General features: G+C 41.6%; 2 protein-coding genes across 3 annotated transcripts in view; both read right to left on the bottom strand.

Moving 5' to 3' along the window:
• Positions 1-3,750, bottom strand: part of ADARB1 (adenosine deaminase RNA specific B1) — a 53,178-nt gene extending 49,428 nt beyond the window's left edge. Inside the window, exon 1 of one of the 2 annotated variants that reach the window (XM_080399577.1) lies at positions 3,692-3,750. The gene's annotated coding sequence lies outside the window, so the exon portion shown is untranslated. The remainder of the gene's footprint in view (positions 1-3,691) is intronic. The other variant, XM_080399578.1, reaches the window with a different exon arrangement.
• The window catches only part of LOC308068641 (uncharacterized protein), a 46,287-nt gene that overhangs the window by 523 nt on the left and 26,211 nt on the right, over positions 1-19,553 (bottom strand). The window contains exon 3 of the mRNA XM_080399581.1: positions 8,733-8,769. Within this exon, the coding sequence (XP_080255707.1) occupies positions 8,737-8,769 (33 nt within the window). The 3' untranslated portion in view covers positions 8,733-8,736. The remainder of the gene's footprint in view (positions 1-8,732; positions 8,770-19,553) is intronic.

Genomic DNA, 19,553 nt, shown 5'->3' with positions numbered 1-19,553 from the left:
CAGCTAGTACAGCAGCCACCTTGATCTGTGCTGTTACTCAGATGTTGTTTAAACCGTAAGTATTTACTAAAATAAGTCTTTATTCAGCTGTTGACTCTAAACACAAGTCTTGATGCTTTGCTAGTTAGGCTCAGACCTGGCTTAATTTTTCCTTCTGTTTTAGCCTCGGTGACTATTTTGGAAGCGCAGTATAGAGACTTTATCCTCCTCCCAGAAAAAAAAAGGCAAACGAAATCCCAAGTAACCAATGTTCTTACTGAAGTACTAGAGCTGCTAGCGAAACATTTTACTGTACTGCCACATTTGCATTATATAGCATCAGCACAACTCCCCTGTAACAAGAGGAAATTAGTTGACTGTAATCAACAGGACTTGTAAATAATTGTCACCTTATTTAGCACATCAAACTGGCTCCAGTTACTCCTGCATCACCACTGCGTGCTCAAGGACAAAAAACTTGGACAATTCCTGCTTGAATTACTATGGAGGTGATCACTGAGCTGCCCAAGCCAAGCCAGAAGTGAGAAACACTGTACAGCGGCCTCACACTGCCACACCAGGAGTAAACCCTCCTGAGGAGCTGGGTTATCATTGTGGGCTCAGCCCCGCATCCCCACAGCTGAGCATCCTGTCCCTCCAGCCCAAAGCAATGGAAAAGAAAGCTCCTCTCTGCTAAAAGCATAGGTAAACAGGAACTCCAGTTGCATCAATATTTGTATAAATTAATGTAAACTGTTGGTGGCATTACTGAAGTTTGTAAAAAACTGAAATTTATGCTAATTTTTCTTTCTTTTTTTTTTTTCTTTTTGTAATTTAAGTAAGTGTGCTAAACAGATTTTGGAAGCATCAATAAAGATAAACAGCCAGGAAGAAGGACAGTTGGCAGAGAAGCTGTAAGGCACGTAAGAGATACAATGCTAGAGTAATAAATAATGTAGCCAAATGACACTAAGCTGTCTGTCCACATTTTCTAATGAAGTGTCCTTTTAAGGTTTAACTATATGCGTTTAAGTGTTTGGCTAAACATATTCTCAGTCTACACTGAATGGCCACCTTTTTTCCCAATCCTTTCCTTATAAAAAAATACACTTCAGTGAAGTTAGCAGTGCTTGGCACTTTCCTCCAGCATCCAGGACTGCAACAGCGGATTGCTCCTGTGTTGCTCTCCTCGCTGGCCTTCTCTTTCACAGAAGTCACATAGCACAGACCCCAGGCGAGTAAGCCTGCGCTTCGGTCCCCTAGATGTTGTGCTGCAGGCACTGAAACTTGCCCTGCATGAAGTGGAAAGGGTTCAAGACAGCATATCAGGTTGGATTGTGCCACCTACATGATCCCATTGCTCCAGTTCAACTCAACAATGTGCATTCCCACTGCATACAAAGCTGTGTACACACCATCTTCCCAGGCAGGGAAGAGCTAGAAAAAGAACTACTAACATATATATAATACTTTAGTATACTAACAGATAGAGATTCTTGGTTCATGGACTCCACACAAGCATCCACAGATTCCTCCCTTTGCTTGATAAACAACTGCTCAACTGATCTGGACTGACCCAACTTGACCCTACTCTAAAACTGTCCTACAAAGGCTAGGATTTTACTTTGACACCTAAATTAAGGAGTAAAGTACACTTGAAGTCTCTCTCAGAGCACCCCCGGTGGGAAGCTGTGTACTTTTCACTACAATTCCCCTATTCCAAGCACATCACTACAGCAAGAACAACTAACTTCTAACACCCACCCCCTTTAAAGTCAAAAATACTTTGAAGAGAATGAGTTACATATACTTACTAACGAAGTCCAAATAACTTCTACTTTTCCTAGCAAACAATATTCAAACAGTATGTATAATGTGTAGGAGACAGTACTTAGCTGGGGCAGAGAGAATGAACTTCTCAGCACTTACTGTACATATATTAAATGGGAGACTAATCTTCCAAACTTGCTCCCACTGTAGTCCATGGATTTTTAAATTATTTTTTTTCTATCTGGCTTCCAGAGCTACAGGATTAGGTAACAAAAAAATTTTAAAAGCCCTTCCATATAAAAGAGGACCCACATATGCTTTCAGAAACTGGGGATAGATTTTTTTCAGAAAAAGGACTCTGAACCCAGGCTGCTCACTACAGAACAGAGCTTCCTCTCTTGCCGAGGCATGCTTGGTTACTTCTGAAATCATTAATAACTCAGTTATCATTTCACTTTGAAGAAGGAACAGCATTTTTGACTTCTTTGACCTTCCAAACTTTTATTCAAGCAGCTTTCATATTGCAACAAAACTGCAGTAATAAACTCATTTGCTGCCTGTAAATAATCCATTTAGCAACAGATGTCCAGAAACCTCTCAGGTCCTACGGGCACTAAGTCCCTGCACTGCTTCAGCATCGAGGCTGGGTAAATATCAGTGGCATCTGAGCAAGGACAGCTCCCAGAAGGACTCCACTGAACCTGCACATTTGCCTCGGACAGCAGGTGTGAGTAAAACCTCAAATTTTTTTTCCTAAAAACCTGCTCTGAGATATTGGCGCAACTAAAGGAACACTTTCTGAGAGCACTAGATAAAAAAATTATTTTGTAAGAATAAAGGAAAAAGCTTAACTGCTGCTCAGAGATTTATAAACTGGCATAAATATTAGTTAACTGATTCAGACCAGTGTATGTGCAGCATGTTACATGTGGAATAAGACTGTGGAGAAAGCCAGCTCCTTGGCTGCATGAACTATTTTCTCTCAGGTACACTGCTAAAATAAAATCAGGTTTCAACTGTACTATGCTGGTGTAGTAGAGGGGATTTTTGCTTTCAAAGTCCATCTGTTTAGCTGATGATGCTCGCCAAAGCCAAGTGATTCTGCATAGCAGCACACCCTGTAACATTTAGACTACAAGCAGTACTGCAAAAAACTTTCCTTTTTTAAATGCATTACATGCCAGGCATATCAAACAGGAAAACAACACCTAAATGTATGCTAATTTAAATGGAGTCATGAAAAAGTAGTAAATTTTCACTTTTAACCTTCTCCTGGTTTTGAAGTCTCCACTTCCCATAGAGTACTTCCAAAGATTGGAAGAACACCATGCATACTTAAAAATGTACTACCCAACACAGCAGTGTTTGCTTTTATTTCCCCAAGAGGCTAGCTGAAAGACTTTTAACTAAATGTTGGCTATAGCAAGTAAGTGCTGCCTGAGTACAAAGACAAACAGAACTTTCATTTCTTTTGTTTGAATATTCTGTGTATTCACTGCACACAAAAAAGTTGTGAAGGACTCTTTACAGCTCTCTTAGTTTATCCTCATTGTTAAGGAAAAACAAGGTATCTTGAAAGGAAAATTTATCGGCTACCCAATGTTTTATGTTAAGAGAATGGCATCTATGCAAAAAGCATAACGTGACAGACAGAAGTCTCATATAAGAAGAGAGTAAAAGTCAGAAAGCTGCAGTTTTAAAGACGTTTCGTATTTGTTAAAAAGTAGTCTCCTTCCAAACTTTGAAAGTTAAGTGAAATAAAACACTGGGAGATGCTGAAGGATCCTATTCAAAATATTTCTTAAAAATTTCTTACAAATCCAAACTGAAAACACTGAAGTTCCACTTAACAACGAAGCTTCAGACCTCATCTGAAAACTTCCACGTTTATGACTCCTCCCCCCAGTACTTTGTTTCAAGCACACAGCAATTAAAACACTACCTTTCCGCTCCGATCGTTTCGTCCTCCTCCGCTTACAGCGCCGCTGGACCACACTGAAGAGGGTCCCCATGCTGAGAGCCACAGCTAGAAGAGATGCCATGCACACACCTACAGTCCACCACTTGCAGCCTGCTCTGCTGCACCCCCTTCACCCCCTCCTCAGGAGGCAGCGGTGTATTCCTGAAAGGAGGGTTACCCCCGCGCTGCCTCACGCTCTCTTCACCCAGCTGAGGCCCGTTCCTCAAACCGCAGGATGCGCTGATGCACAGTCCGATGAACAAAGATGAACAAATGCTGCAGCTCATCCCTACCCACCGCAAGAGGCACATGTGACAATTAACCCTTTGGTAAGTGAAAGGGGCAAGGAAGGACAGTATCAAAGACATCCTCACTATTGGGTGTGGAAAGGGAAATTTATTTTTATTTTGTTATTAAAAAAGGAGGGCAAGTCTTTGGTGTTGCTTCAGCCTTATATGTGTCTTAGAAACAAGGAGAGGCACGAGCAAGGAAATGTTTATACATCCTAGCACATGAAATTAAGATACCTTCAGCATCTTTTATAATTGTGTCTCATGTTCTTAGGTATGTATTTCATACGCTGCCTAGAAATGCACAGAATATATTAGTGAGTAGCAGGAATACACAAATATGCAAATCTCAAACAGCAATGTTATAGCTGCACATTTTCCATATGAGGGTTTGTATGTCGGGTCTGACTGAGAAACTTCCCAATGTCAACATTAACTGTAGCATTTTCCAACCTTTTTGTAACCACAAAAGCAACACATGATGTTATGGGATAATGTGATATTATCCTGTTTCCCTGATTTGAGCAACCAACCAAACACATGTTCATCCTGTGGATCCAGTACAACCTATGGATCAGCAGCACAGACCGGGTGTTACAGCTGTGCTTTAATCCTGCCTGCAGATTAAACCTCACAGGACAAAAAACATCTTCCAGCAGGGAATGTCTGCAGGTGCAAGGCCCATACAAGTTTCTTCAGTGTGTTACTAAAGTAAGGAGACTTTCTGACAAGTCACCTCCACCTGCTCTTAGACCTTCATTTCTTAGTACACCGTGGCTCTTTTGAAGACAGCACATGATCAAGCGTGGATAAACTCTGGTAGATGACTTACATGGACCATCATATTTTGACAACTAGCCAGGCTGGCATTTTTGGAAAAATGTTGCCACTGGCATCTTACATTAGCAGTACTTCACTAACCAAAGCCAGCATACTCAAACTCACCACTGGGACTCGGCTGTCCTGCTAACAAGGAACCCTGCCTCTCCACCTCCTGTTCCCTCAGCTAGCACTTGTTCTCCAGGTGCCAGGTATCAGCTTTTTCATCTCCAGTCCGTGATGGAAAGTTTCAGAGACTGAGTTAACTTGTTGACTGAAATTATTTCTGCAGGAAGCCTAAGTGCCAAGAGCTGCAAACTTGCCTGCTTCAGAGAAGCTCAAGTTCTACTTCAGCATCTGTTGACATTATTTCACTAAGGATGAAGAAATGCCAACAGGACCATTTGTGCTCTGTTTACATGATTTAAAAAGAACTTGCCACAGCAGAACAAGCCATCAATTCTACCACGTGTTCACCGCCACCAAGAAGCCCAGGAGGCAATGACTCCCAATGTCATCTAAGACCAACTCCCCAAATCAGTCTTCCCTGGGGAAATAAAATCAGATCTTCCTTCGCAGCAGACACAAGGTAAGGTGTTTTCTTATGCTTCCAGCATCTCTCATTCCCTTACTAAATACTGCCCCACTTGGGTTCACAGACCATGCTCTGTATTAACAAAGCAACATTTCTCCCCTCATGGAAACCAGAAATAGCTTCATTTAAAAGTGGTGCTAGTCTGACATCAGGCCCTGCAATGCTACATCCCGACGGATCTACGCAGTCATGGCAAGATTAGGCAGACATCAAGGAAACCCCAGTGAAGCCCACAGCTCCAGCCTCGGCATGGGCACTGGCTATGTGTTGGCAGAGCACTTTCCCAACTGATCAGACCTAATTCAAGACTGAAGTCAGCAGTTCTGCGCCTTGCTAATTAACAGTTTCAGGCCAAGTTTGACATTTCAATCCACATTCAGCTGTGCATGATGGGGAAAGGACAAGGAGGGTGAGTTATCTACATCTACATGGCCCTGAAGGAAAAGTACCATTGATACACAGAGAGAAAAAGGGAAAAAATACTCCTCAAGAGAATGGGAATTAATTTTGCTCCTTTGAGCAAACAGCACACTTTGTAAAAAGGAAAAAGCAGCCTGTGAAACTACTGAGCTCTTTGCTGTAATTCCTCCAGCTGTTGAAACCTTCACCACCTTGTTCTCACCACAGGCAAGAAAGATGTACATAACAATGTGTATTTCTCCTTCCCTTTCAGGGAAGAGTTGCTGCATTAGGTATTGAAAGTTCAAAATTGATTTTGTATTCAACAATTAATTTATCTACCCTCACTTGTCAGAGTTTTCATTCACAGGACTTGGTGTAAAGACAAAAAAAAAAAAAAAGGCAAACAAAAAAAGACTCCTCTGGGTCACCCCTGCAGCTCTCCTCTCCAAAGCAGCTCCTACTCTACTGAGCTGCTCCCCAAGGCAAAGTGGCTCTGGGGTATGAGAATGAGGAAGAAGATCTGAGATAATTTTAGCTTGAAGGATGACAGCTTTCAACAGAGAAAAAACGGTCTCTTAAATCTGATTGCTGGCTAAGGAATGTACAGAGTATGCTTGGGAGAGAAACGTAGCGACCTACTGCAGTCACTTGCAGTTGGCACATTAACAACCATTTTAGAAAATAAAAAAATACACAATCTTACATATTACAATATGTAAGAGAATATTTAATATCTGTAAAAATACTGCAAACCCTGCGTGACTAGAACAAAGCAGGCTAAAAGCTGAGTGAAAGGAGACAAATGCAACACACCAGAACAAAAACATGGCATTCAGCTTTAATGTGTACAATGGAAGCAGTAAATCCCATAACATTTTGTATTTCACAGGTTTAACACACACCAAGGCATTACAATGAAACTGGACTGCCTTCTCTCCAAAAAAAGAAACAATTCCGAGGGGAAATCTGGTTATGTACCTACACATCTTGAATACTTCCATCTCACGTGCATCACTGAATTAGGAATGCAGAGACACCAAACAACTGAGGTGTCCTCCATCAAAACCCCAGAGGTAAACTAACTTAAGTGAGGCCCGGGGCTACTCAGTGAGACTGATGGAAAAGTTCAGTAGCTTCTCAGTTCTCCCCTCTACCACCTAGATCACAAGAACACGGGCAGCTTAGGCTTCTGTGGATTTATGGCTTGTGATAGATAGGGTTTCTGGCTAAGTCTTTATCACTTCAACCTGGAGAACCTGAACCTGTAGCATCTGCAGCCCCTTCCCATCCAGGTTCCCCAGCACCAGGCAGCTCAAGGCCATGGGGCTGCCCTTCTGCCAGACACTGCACTTATGAAGTGTGTCCTTCACCCGGCGCTCTTCACAAAACTCATAGGAATAATCTATCATATCTGTAGATACCCACCAGACTCACTTCAAATCAGGTAGGTTGGAAAGCTGCTGGGGAAAGGAGAAAGAGCCTTATCACAGAACACTCTAGAAACTCACTACTACCTTTTTACTTAATGTACTACACAAAAAACTCTAGGTACCAAAAACATCCTTGCAAGTCTCATGTACTTATAGATTTGGCCACTATTACCAGCTTACTTTATATAGTCTTTGAAGAAGTAGCTGCACGCTGTATTTTGTAAGTGCTTTCAGTGATTGGGGGTTTTCTCTCCCACATGCTATTCATGTATTTTTCAAGCACGACGATGGCATTACAGGCCAACAGCAGTTTTCCTTTGAGTTTTGTGTACTGCAACAAGAATGAATATAAATTAGCAGCAACGCTAGAATTTGTATAGGCTAATTACAGCCTGAGCATTTGCTCAGCACAGCGAATCTCAAAACACAAAGCTGCTGGCTGCACACCAGGCACCCCAAGAGCTCTGGTACCATATGCCTCAGCTTGCAGTTCGACTCCCCCGGTGGTTAAATCCGCTCCAACAGCGCCACCTACTGTTACACTACAGAAATAATTGGTTTTGCATCTCATTACACCCCTTGACCAAGGAAGTCTAGAGCCCAGATCCAAATTAGAAATCACTTGCAATGTTTGCAAATTTATTCTACAGTAAACTATTTTGGAACGTATATTTATTAAGAAGTTTTTTATCCTTTGTCTGTATCCTTCTTACTGGCTTACTTTGAGGACTGAACATACAATTTTTAACATATGTTATTTCTGAAAGGTCCTCAAATACCCATGACTGTCAGCAATGTACTTAAGATGTGATTCCAAGGAAAAAGTGGTAAACGTTCAGAGAAGAAAACAGAGGAGCCTAGATCTCCCAATAAGTAACATCAGTATTTTCAATATTACTTAAAAGATAATAGATGCAGCTACCCAGCTGGTGCTAAGGAAAATAACAGCTAATTGGAAGAAAAATCTAAAATAGTTTTAAAGGAGGTTAAAAAAAATTCAAACACCTTGAAAATATTTTATAAAAAGAAAAAAATATATAAGAGTCATGCAGGTAGGGTGATGTTTGGTGTTAGGAGACTTATAAACTGGATGCATTTCCTCCTTTCCTACCACAATCAGTTATCAAGCTCAACTCAACCATTCAGCAAACTGAAAAGTCCTAGATCCCAGCCTTGCATATTTATTTTATTCATATGGATTGGATACAAATTTTAAGTCAGAAGGGTAAGTAGTTTTTTGTAACATGTATATTGACTTGATATAGTTAGATATTTCTGAACAATATTTTCTCTATTTTCAAACTGTAACAATCTAGTATTTTTGAAGGGATTTAGTGTGCAAACATAAATGTTAAATATAAAATAATAAAGTTTTAAGTAACTCTTTAAATACATTAAGATTAATTTTCTCCTCCAAGTTATGATCTGAATGCATCAATCAGAAAACAAAGAATCTCACTATGCATTTACAGAAATGGTGTGCTTACCTTTTTAACTATTGGAGACACATGCCGATTCTGCAACCTGTAAAAAGAGGAAACACAGTTAGTATTCTTTCTTTTACAGATTCAAGTGCATTACAAACAGCAAGTCCTGACCTTAAAAGGGACAAATTTCTGATTCTGTAAGAATAAATAGTACATACTGCATATACACAGTCACAGAGCCAACTCCCTTGTAACCCCGGAAAAGGGAGGGGGAGAAACAATTCTGGACATTCCTGATTGGAAACGAAAATAAATTAAAAAAAAATAAATCAAGACTGAAGATGCTTAGTACTTGAGGCCATGAGAAACATCCCAGAGGTACAAGCAGCTATTTAGCAGAACCTAATCTGCAATCTCTGCATCTTCTAGCAGAAAGGGTCAGCAAAAAATTTGGCCAATAATGGCTTAAAACTAAAATCAACTTCTGTGTTATCACAGCCAAGCAAAATGCTGTTACCCTGCAAGCAAATCTGAACTTGTCATCTTGTTGGAATTTTTTTTTTAAATTTAGATCTCAAATTTTATTTTTAGCGGTTTATTTTAACCTATATAAAAACCATCTCACAGCACAACCCCCTTTTCAAACACCAGTTTCTTGATACTACTGGCATCAGCTTGCATTCTCCTGAAGTGCCTGAAAAACTGGAAAATCCCTCTATTAGCAGTGGAGTGGGAAAGAAATGGCAGATGTAGGATAAGAAGGATACAGGATAATGGGAAGGACTAATGCTGCAAGAAATTTTCTTTTATTTCCGTGAATACATGTAAGCTGCACAGCTGTTCAATCAGGAACAGATGGGATTTATTTTTAAAGATAACCTTGTAGTTATAAGAAAATATTTATATGACTTTATCAATGTGAAGATACAGTATTCTAAACTGGTTCAGTAAATCACAGAAGCTATTTCCAAAGCAATAGAGTGTTACAGTCAAGTGGCTACATTCTGCAAACACACACAGAGTCCAGCAGATGATCAGAGTGGAGACAGTGCCTGTACCGGTAAAGTATTGTGATATCTGCACCTTGAAGACAAAAATTCTCTGCTGTTACACTGCCCACAAGAGGGTGCTGGCAGCCTACAAAAACTTACGTTAAATTTAAGTTATACGGCATGCCCAGCACAGCTATGGACATTACAAACTGGTGGATGCATACATCATATGTTTAACTGTTTTGGTCAAGTACACAAGAAGGGATCTGACACCACGACAAGTCCATATATTAGAAGACTGCATTAATGTAATCTTGGTTTTTTTCAAAGACATTTCAATTTCCCAATGCCTCATGGTGCCATTTTCTAATAATCCAGAAAAATATGCCAGTTATACATTGGTCTTGACATGAAGTAGTAAAATGCCTAGAAAGTTCAATGCAGTTTCAGTTGACGTCAACTTCCCACATGCAAAGGACTATACTCAAGCCCACCAAACGGGGATACAGTATTTACAACATGATAATTTAACATTTCCTTTAAAATTTTCTCAACGTAGTAGCCCCACATCCACAACAAAAATTCTTCCAAACTCTTGAAATATGAGCTACAAACTGTGCATGACGTGAAATTCCCATATTTGTGGCAACATCCACCAAAAAAAGGTATTTTTTTAAAGGAGTTTTTGATAATTCTCTTTCTATATAAGCATTGCTTTAAAGTTATAATTAATCCTGAGACACTGCTAGTAGTTTTTAACTAAGTTTTAACATTAGTATAACCTTGAGTTGTTTTAGGAAATGTATTCCTCATATACACCGTATTACCCCAGTTGGTAATTCCCCGAGTTTCAAACAAACTAAACACATACAGTTCATGAGACTTGGAACTTAGTAAAAGTTTACCATCAAGTACAAAAGAATCCTTACATATTGACAGCTGCAGACCGTTTTACAGGGTAAGAATCAGCCCACAGGCCCGACGCATAAGGAACAGTTTCACAGTACTCCTTAGAACCGTACTTACAGTGTAAATACAAACGTTTATTTTCTAACCCTTAGTCTTCTAGCTAGCAAACTGCAGCAGTCCAAGTCCATACTGAAGGAGGCAAGTGGAGCTGGCAGGGTGGGCAGGCAGGATGGGTGCTTCCAGCTTGCCCAGACAGGGCTGGGTGCTGCTTCCATAGGGCACGGCCATCCATCACCGCAGCACCTTTGCCCAAACCTAAGATGCTACACTCATCTGTTTAACACCAAGAAAACATGCTTATTTTAACTTTTTCTTTAAAAAAACCAGTTTTTTGTTGTTTTTTTTTTTTTTTTTTTAAATTTAATCCAACTGGGCATGCCACACCATTCGTGCTGGGGTTTTGTGTGCAGACAACTACTCAGGGCTCCGAGGGCATTTGCTCAGCAGAGGATCCCTCTGTCCCGAGGTTTTGTGGCTCCTGCACGGCTGTCAGCAGAAGAAAAGGCCCTTGTGACCAGCCTCCAGCCCAGAGCCCATGGTCCAGCCCTGATCCCCTCCGCCAGCACGCATGGGCTGACAAAGCCAGCTTCGCTGCTGAAGGACCATGAGCAGTAAAGACAGGTGGAAGAAAAAAGAAAACAAAAGACTTGTTACACCATAAAACAATAAAGAAGCCAAATGGGAAAGGTCGGGAAATACCACTATGTTATAAACACCAGGAACAAAATTCTCATCTCCAGCACATCCCACCTGGCTCTGCCAGGTGGCAGATGGATACTTCAGGGCTTGCTCAAGCCGTAACATGCTTCCGCATCACCTTTTGCGGGAAGACTGGTGTTTGCCTGCCAGCAGGGGCTCCTCTAGGAGCTCAGCACCTCCCCACAGCATCTCCACATCATTACTTCCCAGTAAATCAGTAAACCAATTCTTAGTCCCTAAACAGTGTCATGAAATAGGCGCCAAAGACAGATGTGCATGTTGCCTTGTAGTCATTTGCTTCCCTCGTGGAACTAATGATTGTTATTTTAATACAGATTTTTCCTCCTGCCACAGACAGGAGTAAAACAAAGACTTCAAATGCAAGCCTGAGAAGAGTTTTTCATTACGTGGCTGGAATAACAACTAAAAAGCAAAGCAAATAGAAATCAAGCGACTTCTGAACAGCTTCATTCTGAAAATAACTAGTGAGTTTATTTCCCCAAAAAAATTTGGAAACACACCCAACATGGTTTCTCCCAGGGCCACAAAGGATACTTGAAACCCATTTGAAGTACACACCATGCTGGACATTTGAGACTTTCTGAAAATACTAACTTTTTAAAGATCAACTGAAAATGTTTCAAGGCAACAAAAACTGAAGCTGACATTTGATAACTAACTTCATTACACAGACTGCATCTCGCATGTATGAAACGGCATCTCTAATTTCTCAGAGGTAATCTACTGGCCCTTTGAAAACTTCCTTAGAAGAAAGGCCCCAAGAAGTGCCTCCAGCTAAAATTTTGGGGTCTTCATTGGCCAACAAATAGTCCTAAAATATTTGAGAAAGGAGAAAGATTTCAGGGCTCTCCTTTAGCAATGAAGACCTCCTTCCTTGAAGGCAACGAAGGCCTTCCTGGCTGAGCAGGTGGTGGGGCTCGCCTGACTCCAACTCTACAGCTATCACTGCCACCTTGCCCAAACAACACCCTGCCCCATCCCAGGAGACATCAGCCCATCCCAGGCCCATCTCCTCCAGCGCAGAGGAGCAGAGGCAGGCCACCAGGCAGGGACCCACGTTACAGGGTCAGAGGATGGGACACCCTGTCCAGGCTCCTCCACGGGGAGCTACAACCCCAGGTCCCAGACGTGACACCAGTGGAGGAATCAAGGAGAGCAGGCACCCTTGTGCTGGGTGCACACACAAATGTGTCCATGTTCCCCTCTGGTATTTTAAATTTGGAGGATGTTAGAAGCATCGATTCAGTTCTGTAATGTGTTGGGGAAAAAAGAATGGCCAATCACAGAGACCTCCAAAACACTCACTCTACAAGGGACAGGAGACCCCCTCCTTGAGACACAAACCTGCAAGAATCAGCAAAAACACAAGGCAGCTCTCTGGAGGCACTAACCACCAGCCATGTGGACAGGACAAAAGCCACTACTTCCGATCTTTACACATTTTCTTTCCTACATATTGTACTTTTCTGGTGTTGAAAAACACAGGTAAGCTGCTGAGGCATCTCAACTGCACAAGTCCACACGATAAAAACCGCACGTATGTTAAATCCAGCATCCTCTGCCCTTCCATTTTTACCACTGGCCCAGGAAATAGCACTGCTTAGAGGTGGAAAGCTAACTGCACTGCTCAGCTCATTTTTGCTCTGTTCACATCCTGACGCAGGCTGTGTCAAGACATTTCACAGACAGGTCAAACATGAAACTCAAAAGATGTTGCGTTTTGCAGGCAGACACAGCCACAGCTTTTGCTAACTGATTTACACCCTCCCTAAGCACCAGAAGAGCTAGTTATTTTAATGAAAATAGACTTGCTTCAGCCTCTCAACCCCAAATTAAGGTGACCTTTAGTCCAGCCTGAACTATCCACCCATTCCTCTGCTGGGACACAAGTGATGCCAATGTGCTCCAGCTGCAAAGCAAATGCAGCAGGTTGCAATTTTTTGTTTGGTTGTACTTAATTTCTAGATTTCGTCTCTCTAAGTATTCTTCTATACCATCATCTTCTCCTTCAACTAGGAATCTCCCATTTCCAACTGCCACCACCAGTTCCAAAGAGAAGGGTGCCTCTCCAGGTTGAGGCCAGCCATGAACAGCTACCAAGGCTTTGGTCCCACTCTTCCTCTTCTCCCATTCTCCCAGGGAACATGGGGAAGAGATGCCTTCATACCAGATTTTGCTCCTGACCCCCAAAAACTATAGCATTAACCTGCAACAGAAGACATAACATCTTTTCATACACAAAGGGGATGAGTCTCTGCCGTAAACTATGAACTCAGTTCAACAGTGCAACTATAGAACTGAGTTTTCCTCTGGAAATAGTTTTCCCGTCTAAATATGGAGAAACAATTTGGCATCTATGATGGTACCTACCTTGATTTATCAGACTGAATTAGCGAAATAATAGCCCAAATCCAAACCACAACCCCTATATCCCTTTTGAACCGCTCATTTTAAATTCTAAAATAAGTTAGGAAGATTAGCAACCAATCATCATCGTAAAAAAAAAGAAGTTTAGGGAAAAAGGACATACACGCTGCACTTGGAAAAAGCAGTAACTGCAGTTTATACACAACACAAAGCTGTCAAGCGTATCTCCTTCCCTTGGCATAAAACAAACTCATTTTGAACTTTTGTTTATAAAGTATCTGTTTGTAAGATGCTGAAACAAAGTTCACTGACACTTCAAAGGCTATGAAAATTCAACAGCTATTAAGCAACAGGAATCAGGTTAGTATCCACAGGAAAAAAAAGTATGCTACTCCATGAAGTAATATCCAAGCTATTACTTTTGCTGCAGGTATGAAGTAAGATTACATCCATCACTTATTCTGGAACACTCAAATATTCAAACTTGTTCAGGAACAAATACAGACATAAATTATTTTTTCAAACATTCTCTCAGCAAAAATGGTTTCACATATTCACATAATATCAGCATGAACCCTTCATTTCTGATTTCTAATTTGGGGATCCCCTACATTTGAAAAAATGTTGTTAACAATGTGTTGATGTACTGGTATTTGTGACAGCCTAAAGCCTCAATATAAAATTTCAACACTGAAATTCAAAATCAAAGATTTTAGTGCCACACTTCCCCTCTACAAGATCATGACATCCCATGTATAAGAGCAGTTACCTTAGAAGAGAACGCGACTGAAGCCACAGGGATTATTCACATGAGCAATAATACCATTAAAGTCTTCACAGGAATCTAGGCTTTAATCTTGTTGTTCATGATTTCACTACAGCTAATGTTTAAACATCTACATTACTCATTTAGGAGTTTTAAATATTAGTCAAATCGAAACAGTAAAATAATGCAATCTTGAGACTAAGCAGCAACTTTTGAAAGACAAAGGAATTTAAGAAATCAATTGAAAGTAATTTCTCTGCTCCATATCAGTACTTTTTAGACAACAGCTACAAGTGAAAGATTAGTCTGGACTACAGACAGGCTGTGGATGAGAATTTAGGTTAGAGGACCAGCCAGGACAGGACAACCCACCCATCCCAGCGGCACCGAATCAATTCTGACACTGGAAGATGCTCCACTAAGACCTGGATGTTACTGCACCAACCAAGCAAGCTGCTGAAAGCTGCTGTCTTGGATACAGTGAGCAACTGGGGGTTTCTGCTTAGCAGGCTGATTATTTTCGTTCTTATTTCCTCCCTAGGGCAAAGGTAAGATGCACATGAGCATTTTGTACCTCAACATTAGACTTCAGAAAAATGCCTCAGAAATCAATGTTCAGTAAAAAGACGCAAACTAATTATCACTCAGTTTAGCAGTGTTCAAAACCATGAGATTATGTCCTGCATTACCAATATATGAATATCTTCTCTAGTCTTTACCATGGGAAGTCACTCCCCACAGTCCTTAAATAAAGTTTACTGCTTCAGGACATCCAAAACAACATGCCTGATTGACAGACTTCTACTTTTAAATGCAGGACAGGATGGCTGAGTTGCTGCCAGGCAGAAAAGCAAACCGCTGCTGTCAGCCATCTCCAGCCTCCTGGTGTAACAAGCAGCTGCTGACAAAGTTGGGAAACAAACCGGTGATTAGCAAACATAGAAGGAAGATGTCCACGCCAAGCAGCACCTGGTAATGAGATACACCTCGCTAGAAACTCTTAGACCACTTCTGCAGCCTGAAGAACAAATGTGATTTATTGCTGGATTTAAAAGCAGAGCACTGAGTGAGACTAGGATTACCTATCTGCACTTGACAGAGGGCAAGTGACATGAAGGAGATTAAAACACCCCTTCCTATCAACAAGATCCAAGGGGCACAGGCATAGCAACACGCACAAATGACTGCAGGAAAAAAAATCTTACACAGCCCAGCCAATAAATTTCATTAATTTTATCAGTGAGAAGATTAGAAGGCAACTTGATTGCTGTTTATAGTACCTATATGAAGATAAAGCAGCAGAAGAGGGTGCTGCAACTCCAGTAAAGAGAGTACACCAAGATAAAAGCCATAACTGGCTGGAAACAGGGCTTAACACAGATATGGTTTGTGCACGTTTTGGGCTTAGCCTTTGATAGGAATTACAATACTAACTATTCCCCATCAGCCTGCAGCTTGCCAACAGCTTCCCCCACCAGGAGAAACAGCACGAAACTGCATCCACTGTGCACAAAAAGCCAGGAAACACAAACTAAACCAGGGAAACAAAAATCCGGGGATTGCACGTGTGTACCAGAAGCCAGGGCACCCAACAGCAGCAGCAAGTACTCTGCCATCCCAGCAATTGCCTTACTCAAGCAGACAGGTTGTGATCAGTGCTGGTACATGCTTTATTATTATTTTTTTAAATAAATGTTATGCATTTAACGTGGGAGGGTTTCAGAGCTCTTTAATTCTTTGGCTTTAACTTGCATATTACAGGAACTCCATGCACAGGGAAGTTAAAAGACCATGGAAGAAACCTGAATCACGCTGCTTTCCCGAACAAAGGATTGGGGCGTGATTAGCTGGAAATCACGCTTCCAGGTCAGTTGTTTTCTTGCTGCTTCCTGACTTATGCATATATACCCATTCTCTACTCCGGGCAGAGCTGGAGACTGGACTGCGGGAGGGCAATGCATGCACAGGACAGGGGCTAAGCTCCAAGGGAGCTGGGAAGGTGAAGAGTAGCCAAAGCTAATAGCCAAAGGCTGTGCAGAGCCATAACTTTTGCCCTTCTCTTGCACACAGGATCACCCACATACCAGCACACACCGCTCTCCCGCAGCATCCCAGTCCAGCTGCAGTTGTTTTCACAGCCCACTTAGGGCTGGACCACAAGTGAGGACTCTGACCTGCCTGCAGACAGACAGTGGCCCTCACACTGCCACGAGGAAAGAGGGATCCGCAAGCTGCCTCAATGCAGCAGGGAACTAAAAAACCAGCCATCCAGTGCCTACATCTTAAATTGAGTTTTCTTCCCCCAGAGGACTGCTCTCAGACCATCACAGCATGCAGGGAGCACGCACAGCAGCAGCCTCAGCAAGCTGAACTTGAAGCATTCCATGTTTAACTCAAATCTCGTCAACAGACTGCATTTCCATGGTGGTGGCTTCCAGGATTTTTGTGTGCATCTCATCACTGTAATGTTTCTGGAAGAACCAGCTGCTGGACTTGCAAGAATATGAAAGTATTACCTTTCACTTCTAAAATCACATTTCTGCTTTCCCCCACTACAAATATGAGTAGGTTTGAAGAACGTCAAGCTAACTTTTAAAAGGGTTTGACTCCCAGTCTTCTGAGTTTCTGGAAGCATTCCTCAGAACCTGGCAGCTGCAGCTGGCTATTGGGGATCTCTCTAACACAAGACCAACTCAAACTCTCCCTTCCAGAGTAGTTCCTTATGTTATTCAATATTAAATTTCTGTATGTTAAAAAAAAAAAAAAAAACCAACAAAACACAACCACCAACCACACTTATGGTGTAAAATCTGACTTCCATCACCACTCTGGTGTGTGGGCAGAGTGTTTGCCATCACAGAACATTAGACATTTTACAGCCACGTTGTGCAGAAACGGTACTTACCACCTTCTTACTCAAGAAATTGTAATACATCCCCAAGTTTGACAAGACCAGCAGGGGAAACACCCCATAGAGTTTGGATAGAGCAGGAGAGCGAGAGAGAGGAAGGGTGCTGGCATGACCTGGGCACAGGTCAGGATGGCATGTCCACGACAGACCCTTGGCTTGTATTACTTGCATACAGAAAACGGTCTGAAAAGTCTTGTATGTTGTGATTCTTGAGCAGAAACCACAGCTGAGGGCAACTGGACCAAAACTTGTGAGTGTATCAAGGCGGTGACTCAAGACTACAGAAGACAATTTTGATGCATTACCCCCATAGGCTGAGCTGTCAGTAGGTAACTCATACGCCCATTTTCATTAGTCTTTTTGAGTTCCAATAAAATTTGATAAATACCTTTTCAGATAATATAACATCTCCTGCTGAGTATTAAAAGTTGCTCCTGATAGCCAAAGGAAATGAAGCTAAGGAGAGCAGAAATATTTATGCCTACTTTATCTACCAACTAAACTATACAAAGTGGCCCCAAAGAACCTCCTAGCAAAACAAAGAGGAGACGAATTGGTCAGTCAGTGATGAAAGTTCCAGATACACAGCAAATTCTTTCTTTGCTTTTGTGTGTTTGAGAAGTTCCATAACAAAAATATTTAAACACTAGGGTTGAAAAAGATCGGTTAAAGGACTGTAAACTTGAATAGAAACACAGATGTTCAAATTGCAGTGAGCTAAAATAATTCCCTTCACTGGTTCATGTGAAATATAAAACACTTCCACCAACTCACACCCAAAAACCCGTCTTGCCCTGTGTTTGTGGGCTGTTAAGCAAATTCCCGGCACCACTTGTCTTCCCAGAGCGTGGGGATTCCCATACTGCTTGTGCTTTATTCCAGGAGCATCCCAACTGGCTCAGCTTTACCCAGCTGCAACGCCTGCTGCTCCACCAGGAGTTTCCCCACATCTTGACCTGCTGTAGCTCTCAGTGCAGCCACAGCTGGGCAGGCGCTCAGCGGGTACTTACTAAGTTGGCAGATGTGGTGATGCGGTACCCTTAACCATCAGGTTGTGCTTCTCCCTTCCCGGTGGAACCAAGTCTGGTTTATATTTCAAACTACCAATATTCAGGTCAATCCAACAAAAACAGAGGGAAACATAAAATACAGCATTTAAGATTGAACGTAGAGCTCAGCAAATGCTGAACTTGAAGTTACAACTCATGGCTTGCAGGTTTTGTCTACAACATTCAGCAAAATCCCTGAATACAGGAACCAAATGATCCCCAAAATCAAAACAATGAAAAGGCAGGACATGAAGGTGAGTTTTTCTCCAGAACTGAGTGATTTGCTTCTCCTAAGCACAAGTCTCTTATAACCTCATGGGAACTTGGAGGCTGACTCTCCCCTTGATTAACAGAGAAAATACCACTTATCTGACTTAACTACCACAGGTCACAGCAAATGTCATTTTCCTCTGTAAATCAGTTCCTAGCTAGCTAATCTCTTGGTTCTTATGCCAAAAGCTGCCCTCTTCCATTTTTTTTTTTTTGAGGGGGGGTGGTTTCTCCACCCTTTGCACATTTATAGACAAGAGTCCTTTCCAAGTTCATTAGTTTTCCTTGAAAGCAGGAGGTTAGTGTTACTTAAATGGTAGTTGCTCACAAAACTGTACTACAGTAGTAACAGCTACTAGTAGTCATGTTAGAAAAGAGGGGTGAAGAAATTTCAATCTTAAAAAAAAGGGACAAAAATATGTGCCGTGTTTTTTTAACCCCATGAGTTAATCAAATCTAAGACTTAAATGGGTAAAAGAAACGGTATTTCAGTTACATGTATTGAGGTTCAGATATTGGTTTTAATACAATTTGGCATAATTACAACATCTTGGTCGGGGTTTTTTTGTTGTTCCCACATTGGTTCCTCTAATTCAGTACTACTGTGCCTACTTTCATGTGTGTTGCTGTCAATAGCCACATTCGCTAGCAAGTGTATGGTCTACACTGCTGTTTGCTGTGATGGGACTTAATTTTGAACCCACAAAAATGCTTGACTGATCCCTAAGCAATACAGCCTTATAACTGTGATAACTGGGAAAGCTGGAGAAGTATTTATGGTGGAAGATGCAAAAATCCGTTTCAGAAGAAAAAAGCCTCCACACTTTGAATGACAAT

The sequence above is a fragment of the Falco punctatus genome (assembly GCF_963210335.1).
Source record: "Falco punctatus genome assembly, chromosome: 8".
Taxonomy (NCBI): Eukaryota; Metazoa; Chordata; class Aves; order Falconiformes; family Falconidae; genus Falco; species Falco punctatus.
This window is presented reverse-complemented; position numbering and strand designations above follow the sequence as displayed.